Below are 26,419 nucleotides of genomic sequence, written 5' to 3' on the forward strand. Positions count from 1 at the left end.
TGTCTGTGATTCAGGCCTATAAGTGTGAGAAGCCTTTCTCTCAATAACAGAGTGTAAACCAGATTTCCCCTTGGGATTATTATAGTATGAAAAATAACAAGTTTGCTCTGATTATGCAAACATGTATACCTGTAGCCAGGTTGTTAGCACATGTTGTACTGCATGCATCATCAAGCAATGTCAACATCAGTTGTGTATGTGTGTGTGTGTGTGCAATGTCAGAACATACAACATCAGTAAACATGCAACATGAGGCAAAAGACAAATCATCTCAATAAGCATGACATTTTAGATTTTGAGTGAAAGTCTTGACTGTTGGCTAAAAAAGCTGTGATGCAGACATTCCTGTCGCAGTTTCTTTGTCGTGACCTTTATAAATGTGTCTAATACTCTGTTTTTATGACCAAACGCCTTCAAAACTCCTGACATTTCCATCCGCCTCAGCTGTGTTTTGTGCTAAATGCATGGGCAAATAAAAAGCTCCACACTGTTGCAAGTGTGCATCACTTAGCCAAATGAAATTTGTAAACTAGAACACAACAGCTTGTTGGAATCAGTGCTGGATGAAACAAGTTTCAGGGATTCATATGTTTGTTGTTCTTGATTTCATTGATCATAGAACTGACAGTAAACATATTTTCTAAAGATCACATATTTCCTTCAGTGACTGAGAACAAAGCCAGAGCTGAGCGCGTGTTTGACCCGTCCTGTATAATTTACGGGAGAGACGGATTAATAGAAGCCCTCCTGGAAAGCCACTGAGCTGCAGATCAGCTAAGAGACCACAGTGCCAACAAATCTCCAGCACTCAGCTGCTTCCAAATGGGGCGGGTTGGCACAGAAACACAGAAACACAGACACACACACACACACACACACACACACACACACACACACACACACACACACACACACAGACACACAAACACAGACACTCAAGCAGACAGACACACACACACACACACACACACACAGACACACAAACACAGACACTCAAGCAGACAGACACACACACACACACACACACACACACACACACACAGACACACACACAAACACAGACACTCAAACAGACAGACACACACAGACACAGACACACACACACACACACACACACACAAACACACAAACAGCATCAGCCCAGTCATTGGGCACTGGCCTGGTCCTGGTTGTCCTGCAGAGGGGCGGGCAGATGGAGGTGCTGCCTGTTAAAGGATCAGGACTAACATATGGGACGAGCAGTTTATAGCTGCAACACTGGCTCATCTCAGCTAGGGTGTGTGTGTGTGTGTGTGTGTGTGTGTGTGTGTGTGTGTGTGTGTGTGCGTGCGTGTGCGTGCGCGTGCGCGTGCGCGTGCGCGTGGGCGTGGGCGTGTGCGTGTGCGTGTGTGTGGATGTGTGGATATGTGTGTGTGTGAGTATCACAGTGTGTGTGTGTGTGTGTGTGTGTGGATGTATGTGTGTGTGAGTATCACAGTGTGTGTGTGTGTGCGTGTCTCTGTGTATCTTTGTTTCTTATTTCATTGAAAGGGCAGTAACAAAACAGTTTGAAGGTTATTACTGTGTGAATAAATGTCTTATAAATGCAGTTTCACATGTTGTAATTAATCTACAAATGTACGCTTCACACTTAGTCTCCTCTGGATACAAATTATAACAGAGCATGCACATGTAAAATAAATGTTTTTACATCCTATTCCTTCCTTCATTATATTATTGAACAACAATCAGACACATCATGGGGCGGCTGTGGCTCAGTGTGTGGAGTCGGTCGTCTCTAAAACGGAGGGTTGGAGGTTCGATCCCCAGCTCCTGCAGCAACATGTCCGATGTGTCCTTGGGCAAAACACTTAACCCCGCATTCCTCCTGCTGCGTCAGTGGCGTCGTATGTATGCGTAAGAATGGGATTAATTACTTCTGATGGCTATACAAGCTTGAGTCCATTTAACATAAATTCTCATCTCTTAAGCTTACTATTGATTATTGTTTTCTAGTTATTAGATAAAAGAGACTTAATACAATACAAAGAATAAAAGGAAAATGTAGAAACATTAGGTGTATTGTAAAATGTAAAGTGTGTGAATTTAATGCAAAACAACGATGCCTGAAATATAGTATCAATGGAAGTCTGATAAGTAAAGTAAGTTAGCTAAGTAGAAAGACATTGAAGTTACATGGACAGTGTAGAGGAAGTAAAACATCTTAATTGCAGCAGATAATGAATGTAAGATATCATGATACCAAACATAATGGTACATGATAATAAAGCATTACAGTACATGACAGTGAAGGTATGACTAGTATTGCACATGGTATTAATATATAAACACCTTATTGATCAGTACCACTGCACATGATGGAGTTTTATATTCTTGCATTGACTCCACCTGGATGTGAACGAGCATCAGCGACAAAATCAGCTTGATTCAATTGTTTCCTATTGGAGTGTCGCCCCGTTTCTATTTTCTTTGCTGTCGCTTGTGTAGACAGACGAGGCACGAGGAAGGAAGCGGCTCTACAAGGCACTGACACTTTCCCACTCAACACAACATGTTAGCTTGTTTTACAAAGTGGAGATACCCGTGTATTAATAACTGGAGAAAAACCTCAGTGTTGTGATTTGAGTCAACAGCTGGTCAAAACAAGCACCACACATCTGTTCGTACACCTTCAATACAAATGCACTAGATGTTACACTGTTAGCAAAGGATCTGAATTCATAGAAGAGAATTGGATGCAGTGTGAACAGGGAGTGTGTGACATGATATCTAACACTCATTTTGTTGGGACACGGTGTAATGCTATCATCCACTACATCTCTCAAACCTAGTTTTAGCTTTACATACAGTATCTGTGATTGGACTTTAAAGCCCATACCATTTGAACTGTTAGTAAGAAATGGTGCTTGGTTTGAGAAAGTTCTTCCCAGCACTGTTGACTGTCATAAATGTGTTTGCAATGTTTGGATGCAAACAGGAAAATGTACCCAAGTACATTAAGTCTGAGTGAAGATTTTTTTTCTCTCCAATTTGCATCAGTTCCCTTTCACACACAGCTGTCTCATACATTTGATGTGCCTTTCTTTTTTTAGTTTGAAATCGTTTAAACAACATGTTTGTCATGATTTGGTCTGTTGTAGTTTTGTTTTTCAGAGTTCAGATGTATTTATCTTGTTTTAGTTCTCATTCTTCCCTGGTGTTTTCCCTTGTGTGTTTTCGAGTTTGGTCTTTGGTGTTTTGTGTGTTATTTTGTAACTTTGTATCCTGGTGTTTCTTATGTTCTAGTTTATTTTGTTACATTTTTGAGTTCTCTGTCTTCGGTGTTTCCTGATTTATTTCATAGTTGTGTTTAGTGTTTGTTGTGTTTTATCCTGCCTCTGTGTGTTTCCCTCTACTGTGATTGCCCTGATTGTCTTCACCTGTGTCTGATTACCCCATGTCTATTAAGTCTCTGTGTTTCTTCCCTTTCGCGTCAGATTATTGTATGGTAATTGTTGGTTAGTCTACGTCAGTGATTTTTCAGTTTGGACAGTTGGATAGTAAGCTTTTGTTTTGGCTTTTGTGTTAAAATACATTTACTTTGGAGTTTCTGCCAATGGGTCCACCTCATCATTTTTCTACAATTGTGACAATGTTAATATGTCTTTGTCTTTTCCCCCTGATTATATCTGCAGAACTAAACATCTTCAAATTAGATTTTCCTCACACAGTGGCCCCATCTGTACTTCCTTGTAGCATATTCTATATTTGGTGTTATTGCTGGACACAATGTCACTCTCCAGTGTTGAGAGGTGCTCTCATAAGCTCAACCGTACAATGTGTGCTGAGAGTCTGAAAGTAGGTGATGTCAGAATTGACTGTTTTTTTAGCTCCCAGATCAAACTCATGTCGGTTAGAGAGAATACAGTTTTTGTCAGTGCTGGGAAGTGACTACGATTCAAGTATCATAGCGCAAATATATCTTTGCGTGCAAGAAGGATGATCCATCTGGCCCAGCGAGGATCACTCATAAATTCTCATAATCCTTTACTAAGTGCAGAGTAAGTATGAGATATGGCTCTGGGGTCGGCCATGACACTTCCATCCACATACAATGGAAGAATGCGGTGTTAATCCCTCTGTGTCTGTGTAGCCAACATAACATGACCTCTGCCCAGTGCGTCCACTAATTCCTGTGTTGTGTCTGATGCTGGTGTGATGTGGTGGAGTGGGAATTTCCAACTGAGAGTTTCTGATGATCGTGACAATGACCCATTTTCCTTCAGTGAATAACTCAATCATTTATGCTCAGTAGTTTAAACTGGAACACATTATTTCACTCGCTCTGGCCCTTTAAAGAATCAATATTTGTCCTGAACATGTCTTGGCCTGAGCTGCACAGGCTGTGGATTAGTTGGTAGAATCAATCTCCTCTCAACCAGAAGGTTGGGGGTTTGATCCCTAGCTCCTGCAGCCACATGTCCGATGTGTCCTTGGGCAAGACACTTAACCCCAAGTTTCTCCCTCTGTGGGGTATAAATGTGTATGAGTGGTAGTTACTTCTGATCGTCACTTCACATACAGTAGCAACATCTGACATCAGTTTGTGAATGTGTAGGTGTGACATGCGGGGTAAAAGCACTTTGAGTTCTGAAGACTAGAAGAGCGCTTTAAAGCGCGAGTCAATTTACCATTTTTACAATGTATGCTTTTTAAAGACTGTCCCTGTGTTTGTGTCCACCAGGCCCTCCGTTCATCGTTTCACCACCAGAGAACATCACAGTGAACATTTCGCAGGACGCCTTCTTCACCTGCCAGGCGGAGGCCTACCCTCGAAACCTGACCTACACCTGGTTCTGGGAGGAGGACAACGTCTTCTTCAAGAAGTAAAGTTATGATCGGGTTCATGACTGTCTGTCTGTTCCCACTGTCCACCTGGCACTTTGAAGAGTCCTGTGTTGTGATGGTGTGTTTTTGAGCTGGATTACTACTCCAGAGTGAAGATAACAAAGAGTCAAAATTAAATACAAAAAGAAAGAATTATCACTTAAGGACTGGTTTGCTTTTGTAGGTCATATAGAAGCATTTTTATTAAATTAAGACGGTTTCACAAGAAGTGAAACTCCCCTTACAGAAGGTTTAAAGTAAAAAAAAAAAAAAAAAACATTATAATGGGAAAGCTTGTCGCTCATTTTGTAAAAAAGACCTCCAGAAATGTCAGTCAGCCTGCACATCTCTCCTCTGTTGCCATGAGCGCTGACATTTCCACTGATGCTTGGCAGCTGTTCAGACAGAAGCAATGCACTTGTCCGTTCTGCTCACCCATAAAAATGCCCCTCAGCCACCAAAGCTTGAAGTGAAGTTAGGTTTATGATGCACATTCACAAGCTTCACATTGCATCAACGTCTGCTTCAGTGCACTGTCTGTAAAGGAGTCAAAGAAGCCAAAGAAGGACTCAGCTCTGTGTTTACGTGCAACACGGCTGGACAAAAGGACAGCTTTTGTCCTTTTTACTGCTTTGACCAGTTCAAGGCCGACATATTATCAGAGGTACAATCACACGTATAATATATACTTTGGGTGTCTCATTTTTTATATTTGCCCTTTGTGGAGGCAAACGGTGATATTTGAAATGATATTTCAATCAATGCATTTCCCAACTGATATTTTGCTTAAATAAATGGTTTGTTGGTAAAATGTTTAAGATGAAACATAAAAATGTATTTCCTTAAAGTTCACCACAAGAGACCAAAAGAAAGAGTTTCATTTTATATTTGTTATATTGGTTGCACGGAGAGTTAACGCATGAAGTTATTTAAGTGCACATGATTGGTTAGAGTTGACCTATTATGCTGACCACAATTTTAAACTCACCTATATTGTTACAAAGCTGGATACCCACACTAAACGTTGGATCATGATCGTAAACGTATGTTGGAGTAATCCCGGGAAGTCTGCAGAGTGCGCTAAGCGGCTCGTCCTGCAAATCAAGCGATAGGTCACCGATATGAAAACTGAGAATTTCACTGGCCGGCTTCAAGCAGCTGCGTTAGCCGGTAAAGCTGTTTGCATTGGCTCTCTGTTCCCAGCACTGGAGAGCAGCCCACCCCTGGTAGCCCTGCAGCATTATGCCCACCAGAAGGCTTTGAAAGAGCTGGCCAATCAGAAGAGGCTTGTATGGTGGTTTTCCTTTATGAGACAGCAGCTGAAACAATCCCTTTCAGGCAGAGGCTGAAATGATGGTTCTTACTGACGCCAGTTAAAGATTTTTAAAAAAGGAGTCTTTGGGGCTGCAAATCATGCACAGCTCCTCTAAGGTTTTACAGACTGAACTCATGAAAGGTATAATTATGTTCTGTCAGCCTGAAAATACCAGACTTTATGTCATTTGTGGATATAAAAAAACACCAAGAAAAGAAATGATACTGCATTTAACTTCTGTCTTGAAACAGTGGTGTGACTTTTGTGCAATCCTTCAGACATCTACACTGTCACACACCCCAGATCTCACACTAGTGAGGCACCTTTTGGATAAGAAAATAGGGAGTTTGCAGTATGGATGTGCTGCTGAAAAAATCAGCAGCCACTGTGTGTGAAGCTAAGTCAAGCATTTACCAAGATCCCCCTGATCCTCTACTTTTATTCTGACAAAATCTGGGTATTGCGTAAGAGGTTTTACAAGCTAGAAATCTCTGAATCTGACAAATGTATTACTGGTATCGATATAAAAAAAAATCCAACAACCTCTCACTGAAGTAGTCTGATTATTTTGTACTAGGGAGTATAACGTTTTTTTTCCCTGAGTTTTCCTGCTGCCTTTGAAGCCTGTAGACCTACAGCTCCTCTGCTACCAATCACTCTGCTATGAATCATGAATCAAACTGTGCAGAACATCACTTATATGAGAGTCAGAGCTACACGTCCACTGGGAATATGAGCAAGAAAGGGCAAGAAAATATGTCGCTAGGCAGACTTAATGTTGTCATAGTCATTGAAGACTTGCATCATACATCAGTGACAACATATACTGTATGTGCATGTATCTATAAATATTCCCATACTTTGATTCTTGCCTGCTGATTACTGGAGATGTTTGAGAAAGATTTTTAGTTCCATGTAAGACTTGCTGTTTGTCTGAATGTACGTCTTATTGCATTCTGATACACAAAATGACTCTTTCAGGCTATTTTTCAACTCACTGAATTCTTCCAGATGACATTGTGTCAGATAAAAAAAAACACACTGAGATCATTGACGCTTATTTCAACATTAACATGTCCTTTCTCTTCATATTCACAGCGACCTGAAGCGCAGAGTCAGTATTCTTATTGATGGCTCCCTCATCATCGCCCAAGTCAAGCCAGAGGATGCTGGGAAATACACCTGTGCTCCGAGCAACAGCCTGGGCCGACCACCGACTGCCTCTGCCTACCTAACAGTGCAATGTGAGCAACCTGCTTTTTAACACCTGCCTTTTTTATTTATTTCTGATTAACTTTAGAGTCTATGGGGTAAAAAGCCAAGGTTTCCATCCTTAATAAACAGGACCATCTCTTTTGACATCTCATTTGAAACCCATGTATGTAAATATATTTTCATAACCACAACAGCATGTCTCCATCTCCTCTTCCCTCTGTCCTCATCGTGGGTCACTGCCTCCTTTTTTCTCTCCTCCCATCAAACACTCAAGTAGAATATCACTCTGACGGTCTGTCGAGATGACACCTGGTGAATTTGTCACTTCAAAAAGCATCCGGCTCAGAGAAAGGACCACTTAAAAGATAGCTTGACACTAAAGTGATGTTAATGTCCACATGTGGTTAGACAGGGTTCTGGTCAATATGTCTGTTTTACATGACACAGCCTACATACAATTTTATCTCCATTGTCTCAATCAAAATACTGCTAAAATGGGCTACTTTTACAATATGCTATCACTTCCTGCGCTTGTTTACAGTCAGGTAGTAGAGCACTATGGAAGTGTGGCAGAAGGAGCTACAGGAGCTACAGCGCAGGCCAGTGGTGATTGGCTGCAGCACAGTATTTCACCAGCATTGTGGGCCTGAATGAATCCAAATATTTATTATTAGTCTAACAAACTAGTATTTCTGGTGCCAACAAGCAATGATGCAGACTTTGACAATGTAGTTGGCTAATCGCTCACATCTGCAGTCTTTAAGAGCCTATAGGAGTCTACCACTAACCTTGCATCTATAAACATGCCATATACTTTATTGCTTTATGCCCTTCATCTATTTAGATTGGGTCCTGCTAAGTCACTTATCTGTCCAAGAAAATTATGTCATGATGTGGGACTGATCAATGAACTTGTACCCTAATGGATCTTTCAGGGTACAGGTACAGTTTTAGTGGACCGTTGACCGGCCACTATCAGTAGTCAAGGCAACAGACATTTTGCATTCCCTCGCTCTCATGTCTCCTCTGATGGTCGTACGTTAGATTGCTGTGTGTGTGTGTGTGTGTGTGTGTGTGTGTGTGTGTGTGTGTGTGTGTGTGTGTGTGTGTGTGTGTGTGTGTGTGTGTGTGTGTGTGTGTGTGTGTGTGTGTGTGTGTGTGTGTGTGTGTGTGTGTGTGTGTGTGTGTGTGTGTGTGTGTGTGTGTGTGTGTGTGTGTGTGTGTGTGTGTGTGTGTGTCTGTGTCTGTGTCTGTGTGACTAGCAGAGGCAGGCAACACCAGTTGTGGGAGAGGGAGGGAGATGTGAGAGAGGGGGGATTACATCATCGCTGTAAGACTTTTTCTCCGTCGACTGCAGAGGGCTCCCTCTGTCCTCTTCTCTCCTCTTCTCTCAACCTTTCCTTTTGTCTCCCTCTCATCCCCCCTCTCTCAATCCTCCAAACCCGCTCTTTTCATTTGTTTTATGCCCCTTTTTTTTCTCACAAATCCCTCTCCCTTTTCTTTCTCCCTGAAACCCCTGCCAGTGAATAAGTTCCCCCCAAGCATCCTGCAGTGGGAACCAGCGTGTCGTGAGCGATAGCGCTGTCTGAGGGCTATTTTTAGAAACTTGGCTGATATTTGTGTCTCTGGTGCCGGTGGCGGCGCTCCTCTGGGCTCTTTGTGGCAGAGCCGAGCCGGGTCGGCGGTTAGGACTTTCGGAGGACATCAGTTTGTGGTACAAAGTTGTTCTGGAAACTGCGGTCAATCGATCTCTCGCTGTTTTTTAATCCTTCTATCTCACTGTGTCACACACTCGTAAAGAGTAAGGTCTAATGTAACAAAGATCAAGGTCCAGACCTGCTCGTTTTGTAAAGTGTGTTGGGATGACATTTGTCATGAATTGGCGCCGGACAGATATTTAAGATTTATTGATTGATTGACTCATTCACTCTCTTGTTCACTCTCTCATCTGCCTTTTCCCTGCTTCATCATGATCACAGCCTTCTCCTCCTCCTCCTCCTCATTTCTCCTCCACCAGCTCCTCTCTACCTTACGTCATCTACTCACATCCCTCTCTCTCTCTATCTCTCTCTCTCTCTCACCTGTCCTCTTTCCCACGCTCGTGCTCATCCTCGCTCATCCCTCCTCTATTGCTCCGCTGATAGCACTCACTCCCCCTCTCTTCACCCCTCCTCCTCTCCTCACTCACACCATTTCTCCTCCTTATCACTACAGTGCCTATACTCTCTGTCTCTCCTTGCCCTCATTTATGCCCCATGCTGCTCTCTATCCCTTCTCTTCAGAATAAAGGATTTAGATGGAGAAGTTTTAGTTTCTCCTCCTTTTTCCGCCTCTTATTTCCTTTCCCCTAGCAGATGGACTCCCGTTCTCCTCCTGTGCCTGTCTGTGCCCAAAGGGTTGAGCTGGAGCGTATCAAATCACAGTTATTTCAGACTTAAAATACAGAGGGAAAATGTGAAATGAAAGCCGCTAATGTGAAGCAAATCTGGTAATAAAACTCAAACATTTCAGAGCGTATCTGATTAGACTGATAGAGGTGAGGCAGGTCAGGTATAGTTAGATTTTTATAGTGTAGTATATATATATATATATATATATATATGATTGTTTTTTCCAGCAGTCTCATGGAGACACATATTGCTTAATGTGTTATTACAAAGAATATAACATTTACAATATAAACACTCTACACTATTAAAATATAATTTAAAAGGAGGCACTGTATATGGTTATGTTCTTGTCCTTACAGAAAGAATGTGTGACTTTTTGATCCACTAGATGTCACCCTCGAGCACCAGCATGAAACCAAAACAAACTGCTGTTAAGCCACACCTACGCTATACTGAAGCCTCCTCTCTCTTTCAGTGACACACCTCCAACCATCCTCCATCACATCAGTGATACATATGTTAAAGTGCAGGAGTGTAGACATGTTATCAGCAGAAACTATACAATATAACGGCGAGTAGACAGACAAATGAAGTGAACATGAGTGCAGGGAGAATTTGTAAATTTAAACATGTGCAGAACAGATTACAGTAAGGAGAGACAGATATTATCATGATGACAGTTCTCTGCTCACATGAGGTGAGCTGTTGTACAGAGTTATGGCCTTCGGTAAGGAAGATTTCCTGTATCTGTCCTTGTGACAGCGGAGTTGGATCAGTCTGTTGGAGAAGCTGCTCCGCTGTTTGTCCAGTAGGGTGTGCAGAGGGTGATCAGGATTATCCATAATGGATAACAGTTTGTTCAGAGTCCTCCTCTCTGTCACCACTACAAAAGAGTCCAGCTTGCAGCTTGAGTAAAGTGCACTGGCCACAACAGACTGATAGAAGGTCTCCATCATCTTGCTGCACACGTTGAAGGATCTCAGCTTCCTCAGAAAGTAAAGTCGGCTCATCCCCTTCTTGTACACAGCCTGAGTGTTGGCCTTCCAGTTCAGTTTGTTGTCTATGTTGACACCCAGGTACTTGTACTCCTCCACCACAGACACGTCCTCTCCCAGGATGCACAGCGGTGGTGGCTCTGTCCTCTTCCTTCTGAAGTCGATCACCATCTCCCTGGACTTATCCAAGTTCAGAATCAGGTGATTTCTTCCTGTCCACTCCACAAAGTTATCCACCAGCTCTCTGTACTCCCCCTCTAGCCCATCACTTATACACCCCACCACTGCAGAGTCATAAGAAAACTTCTGCAAGTGGCATGATCTGGAGTTGTACTGAAAGTCAGAGGTGTACAAGGTGAAAAGGAAAGGAGACAGCACAGTCCCCTGTGGAGCTCATGCACTGCTCTCCACCATTCCAGACTGAACACTGCCAAGTCGGACAAACTGTGGTCTGTCTGTCAGGTAGTCAGTAATCCAGGTGTTGATGGACGAGTCCACACCCATCAACTGCAGTTTCTCTTCCAGCAGTTGTGGCTGGATGGTGTTGAATGAAATTAAAAAAAAAGTGATTCTCACAATGCAGCCGTTTCCCTCCAGATGTGAGTGAGCACGCTGCAGCAGGTAGATGATGGTATCGTCCACTCCCAGGTGTGGCTGGTAGGCAAATTGTAGAGGGTCAAGGGATGGTTTCACCTGTGGCCTGATGTGGGTCAAGACGAGCCTCTCCAACACTTTCATCACGAGATGTGAGAGCCACTGGTCGATAGTCTTTGAGATCAGATGGTGTCATCTTCTTTGGGACGGGGACCAAGCAGGACGTTTTCCACAGCACTGGTATCCTCTCCTGGCTCAGACTCAGACACAGGTTGAAGAGGTGTTGCAGAATCTCAGACAGCTGGCTGGCACAGGTTTTCAGAACCCTTGGGCTGATGCCGTCCGGGCCTGGAGCCTTGCTAGAGGGGGGAGGGAGAAAATATAAAGGGAGGGTGGGAGGTGTGAAAGACAGGGGTATTGTTTGAGGTGAGAAGGCAGCTGAAGGCTGTGAACTAAACCGGTTGAAGAACAGGTTTAGCTCATTTGCCCTCTCCAAGCTGCCAGAATGTTGTCTTTCTCTCCTCTTGAAACCAGTGATTTCCCTCATTCCCGTCCACACATCCCTCACGTTGTTCTGATGGAGTTTGGCCTCCAGCTTTCTCCTGTATGAGTCCTTGCACTCCCTCAGCTTTTCCCTCAGATCATGCTGTATCCTTTTCAGCTCCTCCCTGTTTCCAGACCTGAAGGCTTGTTTCTTTTTGTTGAGAAGGGCTTTCAGGTCACTGGTGATCCAGGGTTTGTTATTAGGAAGACAGCGTACAGTCCGGGCCCGTAGAGCAGTGTTTTCACAGAATTTAATGTATTCTGTGATGCAGTCAGTCAGGCTGTTAATGTCCTCTCCATGTGGCTCGCAGAGTACATCCCCGTCTGTGGACTCAAAGCAGTCCTGCAGTGCCTCTTCTGTGTCCACCTCCTAACAGTCCTTGTGGTCACAGGCTGCCTCCCCTGAGTAACGGCAGAGAGAGAGAGACATGCCCAGAAAAGTCCCAAGTCAACTAAGCCGACTACTTTATTTTCTGATACTTCTTACAGACTTTTTATTATTGCTTGTGCATCCGTCAGACACAACCACACACACCCAGGCCTCCGCAGTGTGCGCGCAAGTGTCTGTGTGTGTGTGTGCGAACGTGTGTGTGTGTGTGTGTGTATGTGTGTGCAACGGGGAGAAACTCCGCCTGCAGAGAGCAGAGGAGAATTGGAAACGCGCGACCATGTAGAGACAGAAATGACATGCCGTCGTGTAAATAAGATAAATAACATAATGCTATTAAGTTTGTTTAATAAAAGGATGAGGCATAGACCTTGTTCTATAGGAAAGGTATCCTTATGACTTCTGTTGTGATCTGGCGCTATATAGAAAATAAAATGAACTTAAACATTAAGGGGGGCGGGGGGGGGCCGTTGGGGGGGTGGGCCGCCCCCCTAATATAATGGTAGGGGAAACACTGCCATCTCTCACTCACATACAGTGCAATCCCTCCACCTTTCTTTTTACCGCTTACTGGGATGTCCGAGTGCAGCCATGTCTCCCTGAAGATATGGTGTCAAAATTGATATTCTTCTCTTCTAAGATTTAAAATCAATTCATAAGTTCCAAAAATATTTTTATTTATTTTTGATTTGACTCACTCTCTGCTAAGTGCTAAGGCTAGCTCTTTAACTCAGTAGAATGCCAAATGGAGCAACAAGAAATTTAGCCAGTCTCACAGATGACTGGAGTAGATCCTGAAGTATGGACTAATTCATAAATAGACTTTTAATCCATTGATCAATGAATTCAGAATTGTTTTGAATTGAAAATCGATACTGAATCAAATTGTGACCCTAAGAATTAAAATCGAATCGTAAGACACCCAAAGATCCCCAACCCTAGTAGACAGTCATGACTCATAGAGATATTCACATAGGATATACTTCCTGCTATATTTAAGTGTAAAATGTTGTATATTCTTCATATAAAGTGTTTTGAGATCTATTATTGCACTTGGAAAATGTAAAAATAAATGAAGGTGTGTGGATATCTAATCTGTTATTACACATAAAAATCTTTCTTTGCACATAATGTTATGTTATTGCACTTTTTTGGTCGTTGTTGTTTTTGCACATTCTTATTAGCTGTGGAGTAGTTAACTGTGCATTACGTAGGTGAGATGTGGGTTTCTGAAGTTTCCTTCCATCTTTAGTGTCCTGTGCTGTGGAAGCAGGCCTTGGGTGGAGTGGAGATGCTCTCTGACCTGTGGTGTCTCAGGTTGTAGCCTGAGTTCTTCCACTTGAACAGAGCATGGGATGGGTGATGTTTGACCCTGAGGACGCTCTGTACTTTCCTCCTGCAGTGCTGTTTGTATAGAGTGTCCATGGAGGGGGAGGTCGGAGCTGATGATCCTCTCTGCAGTTTTCATGACCTGTTAAAGCAAATTCCTCTCAGCCAGTGTGGTGTTACTGAACCGCACGGCAATTCTACTGGAGAGGATGCGTTCAACGAGGCTTCTGTAGGCCTGAGTGAGGGGCTGATATCTGGTCTTCTTCAGCAGACTGATGAAGTTAAGCCCCTGCTGTGCTTTCTTCATTGTTGCCGCAGTGTTTCTGGCCCAGCTGAGGTTTTTTGGAAATGTGAAGACCAAGGAAGTTGTAGCTGTCAGGTGATGGATGGTGATGTTGATGATGATGTTCTTGTCGTGGGTGGAGATACAGTCGTATGTTTACAGAGAAAAAGAGTTTATGGCTTAGGCAGCAGCACTGGGGGGGTTTCTGCGCTGACTATGAGCTCAGCAATATCCCTGTTTCCCATCCTCATCAACTGTCTATGAGGAAGTCCAGGATCCAGTTACAGGTGGGTGTTAGTACTCTGAAGGTCTTCCATCTTCCCAGTCAACTTCATTGACCTTATGGTGTTAAAGGCAGAACAGGCAGAAGTGCTGAAAACAATCAAAACAAATAAATACATTTAATCTAAAATAACAGGTAAGACCCAGACCCAGAGATATCACTATATTGTAAAGAAGTACAAAACAAGCCACCAGTTAAGAAAAAGCTAACAGATAAAAGTGAGTTTTAAGAAACGAATATGACAGAGGACACTGAGTTTGCCAATCTCAGATCTCGCAGGGAGGTTCCACAGCAGTGAGGCCTGATCCGCAAAGGCTCGGTCACCTTTTGTGACCAGTCGCTTTTTAGGAACCGCTACTAGAGCCCTGCTGGAGGATCTCAGGCAATAGTCAGGCTTAAAGGGGGGTAGTGGGTCACAAATACAGGGGTGGGGCCTTGCTATTTAAGGAAGTAATACGATCTCGAAATCAGTTTTAAAACTTGCAGCCACAGGTGTAATATGGTCACTTCTATGGAATCTTGATCACTTTGGTCACCTTGGTATGAAAAGATTTCTCTGAGTCACAGATGATCCCCAGGTCCGGGGACTCTTTGCAAACATTATGAGAAAAGGCATTCAGACTGGGGGAGATATTATTAATGAAGCTACTAGTGGGTCCACAGGGATTAATATTAAGGACTTCAGGGGTTTAGTTCTTATCAGCTTAACGATGAAAGTCTATGCCGTGCCTACGCAGAATTGGGTTGGGACATTCCCTTTAAAAAGGCAACTTTTTATTCAACTGAAAGTACTTTGAACAATAGTCGTAACTTTGGCAATCAAAATAACATTTTCTCTTGTACCAACCTCGAATCAAAACTCAAGTTGCCTCCTACTTGGTTTCATGACTAAAATCCCTGCTGCTTGCCAGGATGTACCCTCTTCAAAGAGGAAGAGAAGTAGGGGATGATCCAGTGCCACAGCAATCCCTCTTCCCATAAAAACAATGTGATTTCCCAGTTTTCTCTTCACAGCTTCAATCACTGGGCTAAAGGTTTCCCAAGCTACAAATGTAATTTCATCACTTGCTTCTCTCTCGCTCTCTCTCCCTCTAAATTTCATCAGATCCTGCCCGTGTGGTAAACATGCCATCCGTCATCTACGTGGCCATCGGTCTGCCCGGCTTCATCCGCTGTCCTGTAGATGCAAACCCCCCACTCACTCTGGTGAAGTGGAAGAAAGATGGCCTCCCTCTCCGGATAGACAAGGTGAGCTGCTGCTGTGCTGCAGCTTTGGTTCCACTTACTCCACTGCAAACAAATGCTTCAAGCTTTGTGTGATCCATTTTTCACCTCCGATTAGACATTCAGTTTACCTTCCAGGAACCATTGGTAATTATTGCGCTATAATTTCCCTACACCAATCCAATCCTTTTATTCACAGTACCCTGGTTGGAGCCAAATGGAGGATGGGAGCATCCGTGTGGCAGAGGTGACGGAGGACTCTCTCGGCACCTATACCTGCATGCCTTACAACGCCCTGGGTTCTATGGGATGGTCCCCTCCTGCTCCCCTGGTGCTAAAGGTATGCCCATAGAAAAAGCAGACAAAGATAAGACCGTTCACCACCAGAGGAGAAATCACTTATCCATTGACTCTGTTTTCTGTGAATAAGCCTCCATGTAACATTTGTCTGCTAGCAAACAACAGAAAAATATATATATGCTGCTGTGTGCAAATATTCATTCCCAAAAGGTTAAAGCACCAAGAACTACACTAAGATTCAGTGTGTAAGACACACTTTTAATACTTACTTTATCATCTAAATAGTGGGCTGCGTCCTATGTACCAGTATGACCAATATACCCGTATATAATGCTGAGACATGCACCCTCCTGACCGCAAGTCGAGCCATTACCATCACCCACTGCACTCAACATGAATAAAATGAAAATGTACTCCAATTGTGACGGTCCCTCTGCAGCATCATGTGTTGCAAGCTGATGCTGTGCAAAGCATGCTGGGATATATTGCAATGCAGACCAGGCTTGGGACGCCACTTTTTTCAGCTTTTCTCTCTCATTAATTATTAACCATGCATTTCAAGTAAACAGTGGTGTACTGTTAAGCATTAGACACCTTTTTGAAGTGTTTGTTGGATTTAAAAGAATCCTTAATTAAAGACAACAAGGGACCAGTGGAGGTGGGCTGTGGTCGAGGGCTATGGCTCCGTATTTTAAAACTATCAACGTTACCGTAGGCTGAGAACTTGACTACCGTACCAAAGCTAGCAGGATTACAAACCCCAGATGGCGAACCACACAGCTGCATAGAAGCTGCACATTGTGGACTTTCCTAAACACTATGGAAATTGTCCTGAAGGAAGACAATTATTTTTTCCGTCTGTCAGACCCCCCAACACAGACTGCACCTTATATATACAGTATGATATAGTCCAGATTTTTGTGGCAACTTATTTTTCAAAGCTCAGAACTGAAAAATCAGTTTCATCAGAAGCAAGAATGTGAAAATTTCGGCCTCCTGACCCTCACTCAGTTGTCCAGGTTTGTTAATCTTGGATACCTTTAAATGATGATCTTAAGAGGTGATTCAATCAAAAAGTTGCATTCTTATCAGAGTATTTATTATAGTTTTTTTTACTTCTGGCCATTCAGTGGGATCATTTCTCCAAGGCAGAATCAGTATCATTAACATCTCGTCTAGTGTAGACATTGTATACTAAAGGAATCCTCTGACATGTTGAATCAAGCTCTTTCAAGTTCACCTGAGCAGCTGATCAGTTTATACTCACCTGTTCTGTGTAGGACCCTCCCAAATTCTCAGTGGTTCCTGGAGGGGAGTACAGGCAGGAGGCTGGGAGAGAGCTGGTCATCCCCTGTGAGGCGGAGGGAGACCCTTTCCCCAACATCACATGGAGGAAGGTAAGGAACATGCAACATGGTCTTTGTATGGCTGTTTATTAATCACTACCTTCTGTTGATTTCATGTCATGTGCAGTGGTTTCTATTGAGAAAACCGAGTCCTGTAGTGGGTGCTCAGATCTTAATGACTCAAACTGCTGTTTGTCATTTTAGCGATTTTAATCACATTTTAATGATGTCTATAAAAATATGCCATCAGGGGAACATACTAGATTCTCTCAAATGTTTTGTTGATGATGAGGACTGTTTAATCCCACTCATTGACTACTCTCAGAATGTTTTTCTCCTCCACTCATGAAATCCATTATTCATTATCCTTCATTATTTGATACTAAAGTCAATATTAAAAACAATTATTCTATTTTTGAAGAAGAAGAGGTGAGTTTGTACATGATGTTTTAAATAGCTTGTGATGTTTTCTGTTAGCGTGTTGTGTTTGGCGTCTATGTATGATTTTTGGAAGGTTGTACATTTTTAACTACAGTAAATGTTTCAAACTTTTCTCTCTCCCCCCTCTCTCTCTCTCTCTCTTTCTCTCTTCTTTTCTGACTCTGTGCTCGGCCGGCTGACTGCAGGTAGGGAAGCCAAGTAAAAGCAAGCACAATGTTCTGCCTCGAGGCAGCTTACAGTTCAAGTCACTCACAAAGGAGGACCACGGGGAGTGGGAGTGTGTCGCCACCAACGTTGCCACGAGCATCACTGCCAGCACGCACGTCCAAGTCATAGGTACACTACATGGACACAGATGCAGACACACAAACATCAAGTTTGAATGAAACTATGAAAGCCAGCAACTGAAATCGTCAGTCGAGAAGACCCAAAGTTGACTCTCAAACTTCAGCACTTTTTTGTTTTTGTTTATGCTGCCTGGTTGTACAGACAGCAATACAGAAGCATCATCATGGCTAGCATTACAAACTGAGTCACAAAATGACTTACAGTGTTGAGATCATGAGTATAACTTATATAACTACTTATATAACAAAGTAGATTCACCCTGTTAATCAGAGTTTCTCCCTTTCTCTTCTTGAGAGGAGACAGGATGTCAGGAGGGGCTGGGAGCTGAGCTCCTGCTAGCTTTTTTATAGATGCTAATCTTTCTTTTGAGCTTAAGATTTCTTCAGTTTTCATTGTATGTCAGGTTTTTACTATCAGGTGCAGAATTCTCACCCTACAATCAGACTCCTGGTGATTAAAAGACCCCTGTAGAAACACTGAAAAAGCAGTTTTACCTTAAAAATGAGTTGACCTTCAGTGGGGCCTCAGGAGCTGCAGGCAGAGCTGCCGCAACTCAAGCTAACTCGCTGACTAAAAACATTAATTTGGTAAAACAATATACAGTAGTTGAAAAGTCAGAAAGACAGACAGCTGCCACTTATAACAGGTAAATCATGAGATGTTAAAGTGAAAAAATAACATAATAATAATAATTTTATTTAAAAGCGTCTTTCAAAGCACTCAAAGTTCTTCATTTATTGGCGAAATCTGATTAGACTGTCAGAATTCTTGGTAGGACACAGCCCTGAATTTAAACAAACGTTAATAAATGCTTTATTTCAGAATAGTTCTCAGAGAAATGCTGTCACTGACTGATCAGTTAGCCCCGCTCTCTTATTTAAGACGGATCACAGAGCAATACCTTTCAAGTATCTCAAGTTTTCTTTGACAACAATGAACCTTTGATTTTACAGAGCGGTATACAAAAGCAGATTCTCAAAGTCAACAATAAATATCACATGGTTAACTCTTGTTGTTGCTGGTAGGGTGTTATCAGCTCAAGGTAACCAGATAAGAAGTATTGGTGCTTTAATGGTGTACAGTTTGGGGAACTTGGCTAAGCAAATGTTTTCTTTGCTTGAAAGACAATTGTTTCAAAGAGAACAGAGCACTGACCTGTGTGGACCGTAGAGCTGGGGATAATTTGGTCTTATTATTTAAATGAATTAATGAATTTGGACGTTGTTTAAAAAGAGCTTTGATTAGTCAGAAGACTAGATCAAGTTCAAGTCCATTTACCATTTCCATTAAATTTCTCTTACCACCTCAGTTAGCTCTCTTGGTTAATTGTAACTCGAGATAAAATGTCAGTATTGCAGCAAGTGACGAGTTCTTTCAAAAATGGGTTCTAGTTTCTATATGCGTAGTTTGGTTTGGCGGTGCAAACCAACGATGGCTGCAAAGTATTCTTAAAGTCTGTGGTATCTTATACACTAAACTTATTTTTCCCGCAACTCAAACCGGAATACATCTGAGTGGAAAGTTATGTGACACACCTGTTTAAAAGCACATAGATTTAGCCACTTTATGAGTTGTGTCCTTTATGAGATGTGGTGGCAGAAAAAAAAAAATGACCTGACCTGATATGACGGTTTTGTTGTGAGTGATTTCACTCTTGCAGTTCTGTTGTAACATAGCACTCAGCTGTCTGCTATTAAACACTGCAAGCTCATCAGAATTCACATGTTTTTAGTCCAGACTTAGTTGTGATTTCTGAATTTGGAGTATATTTCATTGCTCTGGTAAATGGAGTCATTGACCTTGTCTGCCCTGTTGTCAGTGTTGTCCCTGCTGGCTGTTGTTCTTCCTCTTTGGATTTGAGCCAGTCAGATCAGAGCTGCACAATGACTGGACTGAACCAGCTTCTCCTGGCTGCTTTCTTCTTGTTTTGGCTCTAGTGCAGGACCTAAAAAAAAACCTTAACTATAAGCTGTAATTTATATTTAGAAGCAAAGACATTCCTGAATTGAATTTACATTATTTAAACGCACAGTATGTAAATTCCACCAAGGGGCTCTCATTAAAAACAATAACAAAAGATGACATTCAAGGCTGGCAGGGAATCAAAGGAGTGGTTGTCTCTGCTACTTCAACCCAACCACAATAAAACCGAACTCTGAGTTGACCGTAGTAAAGACGAATGGGCAAAACCGACCTGAGGAAGAGAATATGTTTACCAACAATGTATCTGAGTGTAATTAACATGATGTTTTTATCTCAGCAGCACATATAGCAACAGTACGGCAGCTTTCAGTAGCAGTTACTGTTCTTTATGTATCCATCTTTGACGTAACATCAGGTGTTTCCACGGCAACTATAAACATGTTGTGTCTGTCATGGCTGTCAACACGGCAATGTCATGTTCCTTTAGAGCTATAAAATGAAGGATTTCTCTGGCTTTGATAACTGGTGGAAATATTTGAGGTTATGTAAGTACACAACAAATAATATAGATGACATAAGTTGAGTCAATTTGAAATAAATTTAGATATTTGAATGCAAACATTCTAATAAAATTCTATTGGCAGGTAACATCAATGAAAACTTTTGACATTTGAACATTTTTTCAGCATTTTTTACATGAGTCATGCAACTCTGAAGGTTTCTTTCCAGTTAAATGTTTCATGGTAAAAAATAAATGACACAATAAACACATACATCCAGCTTTCAGGAAATTAATGTCCTGTTTCACAGCATGGGACCCTTTAAAAACACCTTTCTCCTGCAGGCACAAGCCCCCACGCCCCCACCAGCGTCCATGTGGTGGCGTCCTCTACCTGGGCCAATGTGTCCTGGGAGGCGGGTTATGACGGAGGCTTCCAGCAGACATTCTCAGTCTGGTACGGCCATGTGTGAGTCATCCTAGCATGCTTTGCTTCCTGCTTTTTCTTCTTCCAATATGTCCTCTGCTATTTCTGAAAAATGTCTTTTCCAGGGTTGTGTTCAGAACAGTTGTGAAAACGTAGAGATGGAAAAACATGGAGGTCCAGTGTGAGTGAGTTTTCATCTCTGATTTTAGAATCTCTGAAGGGGAAAAGTGCAACTAAACTGAACATGACCCAAAGTTCTCTGTCCTGCTGCTGCTGCTGCTTTGCCGCTTCTTAGCTGGGCCTGCATTTCAATGTTTCATCTGCAGAGTTTCTTAAAGTTATCGCATTTCCAGTTGTCAGGTGAGGAAGGGAAACTTTTCTGCAGCACATTTTGTTGCTCAATATTACATTTAAATGAGATCTTTAACCATTTTAAATCCAAGAGACTAATCTGCTGGGCTCTGTGTGGCATTTCACTGATTGTGAGTTCTGACGGCTTTTCAACACCAAACGAGACTCTTATTTACAACCAAAATAAGGAAACTTGATCTTTACTCTGTAAAACATCGATTATGCTGCTGATGTTTTTTTCCGTTGTGATTTATTTGATACATATAAAAAATGCTGAAACAATCCAGACTCTATTTTCTTATAAACCATCATGATTTATTCAATGGTGAGGGAGCTGCAGAGCTGCACAAATGTAAAGCCAGCAGACAGCAGCTTTAATAAATGATATTCTTACTGACAGCAAACATCAGTGAGCGATGCATGCAGAGCAGCTTTTGGGGCTGCATCAATCTTAATGACATTTCTCAGGTGGCCCGTCCCTCTGAAGTCATGGTTAAACTTCAGTAATTTCTTCATGCTGGGGATGAATGGGTAGCTTTTCCAAATCCCATCTAGCCCTCTCTGCCAAAAAAAGAGAAACACTGACACTCTAAAAACATCCGAGTGTGAGAAAGAGTATAGAGCAAAAATACTGCAGGGGAATTCTCACTTTTTTTGAACCAGGGCCATATTCTTGAAATATTCTGAGATCTGAATAGAGAATAAAAACAAAACGTTCTGGATGGCTGCAGGAGCATACTTTTCTTAATCAATAAAAACACACCAAATCAGTCTCTTAAAGGCACCACACTCTAATGTGTGTTCACAAATGTGATTTCTGGGATATAAATGGTTAACTTGGGTCAAACACAAGGTAGAATGACAACTTTTGTCAATGGAGTCTGGTGATTGTGAAGAAAGCAATGTAGCTAATTACAGGTGTTTCTGCTCAAAAATAATATTTAGATGAAGGGTGGTTAAAGGCACATTCAACAACAGCAAAATAAAAAGGGACATTATACCTACACACTTACTCCACAAAAAAGTTTTTATTTTTATTTTTTTAATGACAGCGTTTTGACCAGAAGTCTACTTCATGTGAAAGTTATCTGAAGAAGACTTCTGGTCAAAACGCACTCTGCCATCAAACGTCTCAGTAAAGCTGTCAAACAATTATATTAACAATCTGAGCCTGTTGGTGATCAGACAGTTTCAGTGGATGAACTCTAATCTGCCTTGATATTTTATGTTGGAGCTGAATTCCTTATTTAGATGCCAAAATATCTTCCCTCTAGAATCGCACTGCGAAACATATCGAAAAAAACATGTAAACAAATGTTATGAGTCTATAAGAAGACATTAATTAACAAAGGACACAAACATTTCAGCCAGTTTGATGATGATTGTAGTTGCATAGTTAACTTCACTATAGGTATATGAATGAATACATTTTACCTTATAGGATGATGTGTTGAGTGTCAAATATTAGTTTCTTGGGACATATCAGCTATCTAACCATAAAGAAAAACCTCTTGACCAGCGTTTTGTAAAGCATTTACAGTAGGAGTGTTAGCTTGAGCTGCTGCATGTGAACAGTTCTCCGCTTTATTTGCTGACCAGGTAAAGTTTAAAGCTGAATGTGTGGCATGGCCGAACAGCAAACTGCAAAGCTGAGCGCAGCATGGGCTTATAACCATCCAGTGAATATCATGACGTGAATGAAGTGAACGATTTGATAATTATCGTTGGATCAATGATGAGTCTGTAACTGTTGCAGGAAACCCATTACATTGTGTAATATGAAACATAGTGATACCAAGAGTTATAAGAGTTGTTTTAATTGTATCCTGTATCTCAGTTCAGATTCATCCTGTTATATAATTAGACTATCTCATTATTACACAGAAGTGTAGAGCCAGTCCCATTATCCTCAAAATGCTGCAGTCATCCTGATCCTGTATCACTCTGACTCCTGTACAGGCTGAAGAGGGAGCGTTTAGGTCCACATGACTGGCTCTCCGTACCAGTGCCTGGAGGCCACGACTGGATGGCGGTGCCTGGCTTGGAGCCAGAGACAACGTACCAGTTCAGCGTCCTGGCCGCAAACAAGCTTGGCACAGGCCCCTTCAGCGAGGTTGTCACTGTGAACACTCTAGGTGAGTGTCCTTACTGCTGCTCGACTCGGACAAAGAGGGCCCATAATAAAATGACTTTGGCACTCAGACACACAACGGGAATGAATAGAAAGCATTCAGAAGCTCATTTGGAGAGGTTTTGTGCACAACATTTATTCTGGATCATTGTGGAAACATTAAATTCAACAACATTGTTCCTTAAATTGAGCAGTTTTAAAATGTTTGCTGTGAATGGAACTCGTTAAGTCAAGCTACATATCAGCTAAAGAGGATAGTGCAGATGTTTTATTACCTCAGATTTTCATATTTTCTTTGTTAGGACTACCCTCTTAAATCATCATTACATTAGAGTAAACCCTGTCAGTTAAAAAATCTGAACATTTGGTTTTTTGATGCATTTGTACACATACAACAATAGAAGAAAGACAGGCTTTGGTGAATATGCCACAGAGGTTAATAAATAATTTTGGTGATTAAAACCAGAAAAGAAAGCATAAATCAGTTCTGCCTTAAATCTCTTTGCTGCTCTTTAGCCTTAAGGGCTGTAGACTGAGCTGCAAACATCGTGACCAGGCATGACATGCCACTCTGATATAGTAGCTGCCTCAAAGTGTTTAAACTGAGTATTAAAGGTAAAACACGCGACTACTTAAGGAAGAGGCGGTGAATGATTCTGGTTCAGTGAATAAACAAGTTCGGAGCTCTTCTTTGTTTAAAACAAAAACATATTTGCAGCCATTACCGATTCAAAATAAATAAAACTCATTGCTTGATGTTGTTGTCTCCATATTATGGTTAGAGGCACAGCATGACTTTTTCACACATAATCACAATATGCTGTCTAAAGGCTATAGTAGGTCCTGGACCTCTGATTGTTAATAAAGCTTAGTCAGAGAAAAGTCCATAAACTTCTCTTTACTGTCCCTGGTGGTAGATACCTGAATGAAATCAAATCAACATGTTACAACGGCTTAAAAAAAACAACAATAAAAGTATTAATAATATAGATAATTAGAGGATGGAAATGCTAATAAAAAATAAAACAAAGATAAATATGTATGTATATAATTTACATTACATATTCTCCTCCTTTTCAATATGTTTATATAAGTCTCAGAGCTCCCCAAAACATGTCTGAAACTTATTGTTTTAAATCCACTCTGTAGCATGTCTATGAACCCCCTCTCTAGAATGGCTCCAGTGACTTGGGCTTTCTTGCACCATGCCTGATTTTTTACGGTGAGAAGGCAGACTCAGAGGGCAGAACAAACACCTAGCTGTGGGAGTGTCACCCACCTGGGGGAGGGGTTACTGCCCTTTGTGATGTCATGAAGGGAAAATCTCCAAACGGCCTGTTTGAGCACACATTTTCTGAAAAGAGGAGCAGGAAAAAGACGGAGAGGATGGACTTTTCTCATAACTGGGCGGTTGTACAAGGCTAGAAAATACTGTTAGAGATTATCTGTACGACCCTGAGTTTCAAAACAACAGTGTAGAGGCTGTCTTTGTAATAACTAAAACTGTGTTTTGGATGAACTATGATGCATCATATCGCTCCTTACAGCAGCGAATAAAGGGACATTTATTAAGTGTAAATTAAGCTGTCAGAGATTATTACTTTCAGGTAAGTGACATGCTGAAAATTGGGATAACTATTCATGGAGCATCACCTGTGTCAGCAGAGAAGCAGAAACAAAGACGACTAAATATTCAGCTTTTAAGGGGCTGATTGTCTTTTTTCTCCTTTGTAACCTTTTAACAAAGTCGTTCACCATTTATTAATAAATGAGTTACCCTGATACATCATGTTTTCTATTACTCAGAGGAAAAGCAATTAAACCTTTAACCAAACCATGACATGAGAATTTTCTTCAGGTAAAAGAACCTGAGACAGCACACATTTTGTCACTCAAAAGTTCCCCTCATATTGATCTTTTAACTGCATCATAGTTCACAGAGCAATACAGGAGCATGACAGGCTGTACATTTTAAAAACTTGAGTCTCAATGACTCGTCAGATTTCAATGTTCAGGTTTTTACCAGGAGCTGAATTTTCTGTCTGCTTCATCAAAAACACACAAACCCAGTTAATTAAACTAGTAAAAGCACAGATTACTCAGTTTGTCATTCTAATCCACATCTTTCTGGCACTCTTTGATGCACAGGACAGATTGTGTGCAGAGCATCTAATAGCTTGTTTCTATAGGTGCCTGGTTTGTATTAGTTTATGATTCCTTCAGCTTTCATCTTTCAAAAGTTTTATACTTAAGGGCGACTGTAGCTCAGTTGGTAGTTGTCCCCTCTCAACCGGAAGGTCGAGGGTTCAATCCCCAGCTGAGCAATATGTCCGATGTGTCCTTGGGCAGGACACCTAACCCTGCGTTGCTCCCGATGCTTCAGTGGCAGTGTATGAATGGATTAGTGTTGTTCTTACTCTCTGATGTACGTCGCTTTGGATAAAAGCGTCTGCTAAGTGAATTGTAACATTGTAACATTATACTAGAAACAGAATTAGCCACAAAAGGTTTCTCCAAGGGCCCGATCGATATGTGATTGTTGGCACCGATACCAATATCGATTTTGGTGAGAAAAAGATCAATACCGACATATTGGCCGATCTTAGATCTAAGTTCAATCTGTAGCGATAGATATAGATATAAACCTTGGATTTGGATTGGATTGATCCCTCACATGCAGTTCAAACACTTGCGAAAAAGATAAAGCATATAGTATAACAAATACAAGATGGTCACTTAACTGGAAAGTAACTGAGCCAGTACCTGCATCACTTCTTCACACTCTGGAGGGTGATGATGCTTGTTATAATCTATATGCTAGTGTTATACAATAAAACTCAAATGAAATGCTTTTTGACTGGTGAATAAATCTAGTAATATTGGCGCATATATGCGATAAAATTAGCCGATACCGAGTCACTGGATAAGCTAATATCGGCCTATATTATCGGCTGGCCGATTAATCGGTCAGACTCTGGTGTCTTGTTTCCAGAACAGACAGACCTAGTGATTAAAATCAGAATAGAGCAGTTTCACCTTCATTACACTGTTGGGCTTCAGGTGCTTCAAGCTGAGCTGCCCCCTACTGTAGTTAAGTGTATTTCTCTTATATCCATGATCTCCAGTTAAACAATATTGTGAACAAGACAGTGATGAGACAGTAAGAAAGAAGTTGGCTGGGATTGTTTTTGTTGGTTGACACTTGTAAAAACAACACAGATAAGCATT

General features: G+C 41.6%; 1 protein-coding gene across 2 annotated transcripts in view; it reads left to right on the forward strand.

The window, feature by feature from the left end:
* Positions 1–26,419, forward strand: part of LOC109980795 (protein turtle homolog B-like) — a 133,935-nt gene that overhangs the window by 64,843 nt on the left and 42,673 nt on the right. Inside the window, exons 6-13 of one of the 2 annotated variants that reach the window (XM_029276505.2) lie at positions 4,724–4,865; positions 7,280–7,425; positions 15,307–15,449; positions 15,625–15,765; positions 17,006–17,122; positions 17,698–17,848; positions 20,628–20,751; positions 23,020–23,195. In XM_029276505.2, the coding sequence (XP_029132338.1) occupies positions 4,724–4,865; positions 7,280–7,425; positions 15,307–15,449; positions 15,625–15,765; positions 17,006–17,122; positions 17,698–17,848; positions 20,628–20,751; positions 23,020–23,195 (1,140 nt within the window). The remainder of the gene's footprint in view (positions 1–4,723; positions 4,866–7,279; positions 7,426–15,306; positions 15,450–15,624; positions 15,766–17,005; positions 17,123–17,697; positions 17,849–20,627; positions 20,752–23,019; positions 23,196–26,419) is intronic. The other variant, XM_065963065.1, reaches the window with a different exon arrangement.

This window comes from Labrus bergylta, chromosome 14, assembly GCF_963930695.1.
Source record: "Labrus bergylta chromosome 14, fLabBer1.1, whole genome shotgun sequence".
In the NCBI taxonomy this organism is placed as follows: Eukaryota; Metazoa; Chordata; class Actinopteri; order Labriformes; family Labridae; genus Labrus; species Labrus bergylta.